This window comes from Solanum tuberosum, unplaced genomic scaffold, assembly GCF_000226075.1.
Source record: "Solanum tuberosum cultivar DM 1-3 516 R44 unplaced genomic scaffold, SolTub_3.0 scf00921, whole genome shotgun sequence".
Taxonomy (NCBI): Eukaryota; Viridiplantae; Streptophyta; class Magnoliopsida; order Solanales; family Solanaceae; genus Solanum; species Solanum tuberosum.
Window position 1 is genome coordinate 24,947 of NW_006239820.1, and position 4,022 is coordinate 28,968.

At 37.5% G+C, this 4,022-nt stretch overlaps 2 protein-coding genes across 2 annotated transcripts; both read left to right on the forward strand.

Moving 5' to 3' along the window:
- The first annotated feature begins 900 nt into the window (after positions 1–900).
- Positions 901–2,966, forward strand: LOC107057652 (disease resistance protein TAO1-like). Its single transcript, XM_006367693.2, has 2 exons — positions 901–2,542; positions 2,782–2,966. Exons 1-2 carry the CDS (start codon positions 1,334–1,336, stop codon positions 2,827–2,829), a joined length of 1,257 nt encoding a protein of 418 aa, XP_006367755.1. The 5' UTR covers positions 901–1,333; the 3' UTR covers positions 2,830–2,966.
- A 17-nt stretch (positions 2,967–2,983) lies between these two features.
- On the forward strand, positions 2,984–3,782 carry LOC102584940 (putative adenylate cyclase regulatory protein). The gene is made up of 2 exons (XM_015305641.1): positions 2,984–3,425; positions 3,665–3,782. The coding sequence occupies exons 1-2, from the start codon at positions 3,003–3,005 to the stop codon at positions 3,710–3,712; spliced, it is 471 nt and encodes a 156-aa protein (XP_015161127.1). The 5' UTR covers positions 2,984–3,002; the 3' UTR covers positions 3,713–3,782.
- Positions 3,783–4,022: the final 240 nt, after the last annotated feature.

The following is a 4,022-nucleotide window of genomic DNA, read 5'->3' on the forward strand; positions in this document are numbered from 1 at the left end:
ACCAACCATTTCAAAAACCAATTGTCTTAAACCAACTTCAAAAACCAATTGTCTTAATAAACCAATATCACAAATACCTTACTCATCACCATTTAGCTCACTATTGAGCTTCATAACAATACACATCACGTCTACGGAATTTTTATCACCGCCTTCATCTACTTTCTCTTCCAGCTTCTCCTGTTCTTTTTCTTCTTCCTGCAATTCGATCTGCTCCTCTTTTTTTCTTGTTCTTTGTTCTCTTCGATCTTCTCCTCTTCTTTTTGTTCTTCTTCCTTCTCTTTGATCTGCTCCTCTTCTTTTTTTTCTTCTTTGTTCTCTTCGATATGCTCCTCTTTTTTTTCTTCTTGTTTCTTCCTTCCAACTTCTCTTCAATTTCTTTTTCGTTCTCTTCCATTTTCTCCTTCTCTTTCTTTATCTTTTTATGCCATCTTCTCCTCCTCTTGTTCATTAACTTCTTTTGCAAAGTATTCATCAACTGCAACAAGATCTTCATCGACTATTGCTAATAGAAGGATTTCACCAACATCAACTGCAACATCATTACTGCTGTAGTGTTCATCAACTGCTGCAAGATCAGTGGCTTAGCATTCTTACAAATAAATTATTTCACACAAATAGTATATAAATTAGTCTACCTTCATTTTTCTTGTTCTTTTAAGCTCTCCTCAATTTCTCATCTCGTATGAAAGCAACAACTTCCATCATTGATAGTTCAAGGGATGTGATACGCTCACACAAATTATCATCTTTATTTTTCTGTCCACTCGAAACAGAATTCTCACAAGGTTGGTTGGAATTATTCTCACCCAATATTTCATCCTCCTTGTTCTCTACTGCAGAAGTGAGGACAGTGACACCTTTCAAATTGGACTTTAAGGCATCAATAATTGTGTCTACAATTGGTAGGTGATAGAGAAGAAGCTCAAACAACACATTTGCAAGAGAAATCGAATATCTACAAGCTGGCATATGTGTGGTTCCATGACGAACCAGAAGGAAGTGAGACCAATGATGAGTATGTCTTGGATGGTCTTCAACCTCATCCTAACTTGAAAACCTTAGCAGTAGTGGACTATTTAGGGACTAAATTTCCTTCATGGTTCTGTGAAAATTTGCTACCAAATTTGGTCAAGTTGAAATTAAGTGGTTGCAAAAGATGCAAAGAAATTCCATCACTTGGTCGACTGAAATTGCTTCGGCATCTTGAGCTGTTAGGATTCCAGGAGGTGGAAAGCATCGGGCCTAGATTTTATGGTATTGACGGTAACAATAAGGGATCAAGCAGCAATATCCAAGTGTTCCCGTCACTGAAAAACTAATATTGGAGGATATGTCTAGTCTTATTGAGTGGAAGGGAGATGAAATTGGGGTAAGATTGTTTCCAGAGCTTGAGAAGTTGAGCATTAGTAACTGTCCATTGTTAAAAAGTACTCCAAGTCAATTTGAAATCCTCCATAAATTAAGTATTGAAGGAGTTGACAGTGAAATGCCATTGTTGAACTTGTGCAGCAACTTGACATCTCTCGTAAAGCTTAGTATCTATGGTGTGAAAGAGCTCACTTGTTTGCCAGATGAGATGCTTCGCAACAACGTTTCTCTTCAAAACCTAACGGTCTCAGGCTGCAGAGAGTTTCGTAACTTGCCACAAAGCTTGTACAATCTCCATTCTCTCAGGAGCTTACAAATACACTTCTGCCCCAATTTCAGTTCTTTTCCTATTCCCAGTGGAGAGAATTATTTGACTTCTCTCCAAACTCTTGAGTTATGGGATTGTGATGGATTGGCCAGTTTACCAAGTGGAATGCTAGAGCATTGTCGGTCTCTGGGATTTTTGATGGTCAGCTGCTGTAACAATTTAGTTTCCTTGCCTTTACATGTGTGGGAAATGCCTTCACTTTTTTATTTGGGTTTATCAGATTGTCCCAAATTCATTAGTATACCCGCAGGGGGCCTTCACCGTCTCACCAGGTTAAGGGTATTGGAAATTGGTCCTTTCCCAGAGATAGTGGATTTTGAAGCATTCCAATTGATTTTTAATGGCATTCAGCAGCTGCTGTCCCTTCGTAATCTGGCGGTGACCGGACTTGGGCACTGGAATTCTGTGCCGTATCAGTTTATGCAACTCTCTTCCCTAATACATATCCATATATGTGATTTCGGAATCGAGGCTCTTCCTCATAGGCTTGACAACCTTATTTCTCTTGAAACATTACATCTAGTGAGGTGCAAACAGCTACAACATCTGGACTTCTCAGATGCCATGCCCAAATTACGGTTTGTGGACATCCGCGATTGTCCATTGTTAGAAGCTCTGTCGGATGGGCTCGGCAACCTTGTTTCTTTGGAAGAATTATATTTACATGACTGCGAAAAACTAGAGCATCTGCCATCCCGAAATGCCATGCGACACCTCACGAAATTACAGAGCCTGAAAATTAAAGGCTGCCCAAAGTTAGAAGAAAGTTTCACCAACTACTCCCAGTGGTCCAAAATTTCCCATATTTCAAATATTGAATTAGGTGGGCGGAGAAGGACAACCGTAAGTCTCGGTTTCTCTTTCACTTACTGAGTCGCTCGCATTTTTAATTAGAATATTATTTTCCACGAGTTCCAAAAAAGAAGTTTGGTAAGTAATGTAATAATTTTTCTTGAAATTATTTTGACATAAAAAAAAAAAAGTTAGATTAAATCAATTGCATCTGTTGCTATGCTGGATTCTGCTTGTCCACTTGAACTGAATTGCTGTTATTCTAAAAATTATGTTTCTTTTCCTTATAGGTAGCTGGTTCAAAACGTCTCTGTGGTAAATCAAGCCAAATCGTATGAGCAGCAGGCAATTACGTTAGGTAAATTTTCATTTATAATTTATAGGCACTTTGTAATCTACTTGTTTCTATCTTTCTTTTTGTTGGAAACCAATTTTCGGAGGTCTATGCTGATGAATACAACATTACCTTCCTTAAAAAAAAGTTTACTGGAATTCTGTGCCGTATCAGTTTATGCAACTCTCTTCCCTAATACATATCCATATATGTGATTTCGGAATCGAGGCTCTTCCTCATAGGCTTGACAACCTTATTTCTCTTGAAACATTACATCTAGTGAGGTGCAAACGGCTACAACATCTGGACTTCTCAGATGCCATGCCCAAATTACGGTTTGTGGACATCCGCGATTGTCCATTGTTAGAAGCTCTGTCGGATGGGCTCGGCAACCTTGTTTCTTTGGAAGAATTATATTTACATGACTGCGAAAAACTAGAGCATCTGCCATCCCGAAATGCCATGCGACACCTCACGAAATTACAGAGCCTGAAAATTAAAGGCTGCCCAAAGTTAGAAGAAAGTTTCACCAACTACTCCCAGTGGTCCAAAATTTCCCATATTTCAAATATTGAATTAGGTGGGCGGAGAAGGACAACCGTAAGTCTCGGTTTCTCTTTCACTTACTGAGTCGCTCGCATTTTTAATTAGAATATTATTTTCCACGAGTTCCAAAAAAGAAGTTTGGTAAGTAATGTAATAATTTTTCTTGAAATTATTTTGACATAAAAAAAAAAAAGTTAGATTAAATCAATTGCATCTGTTGCTATGCTGGATTCTGCTTGTCCACTTGAACTGAATTGCTGTTATTCTAAAAATTATGTTTCTTTTCCTTATAGGTAGCTGGTTCAAAACGTCTCTGTGGTAAATCAAGCCAAATCGTATGAGCAGCAGGCAATTACGTTAGGTAAATTTTCATTTATAATTTATAGGCACTTTGTAATCTACTTGTTTCTATCTTTCTTTTTGTTGGAAACCAATTTTCGGAGGAGTTGTTAGAAATACTTTTTTTCCACTCCTTTTTTCTCATGACACAATTGCTACGAACGTTTATGAAGTGAAACTATTTGTTTGTTTTTAAAAGATGTGAAGCAAAAAGGTTTAAAGTAATGTCTCTTTATATTTTTATTAAGCATAGGTCATCTTTTAGTAGCCAAGTTAAAACAAAAATCTGCATATATAATTGGAAATTCAAAA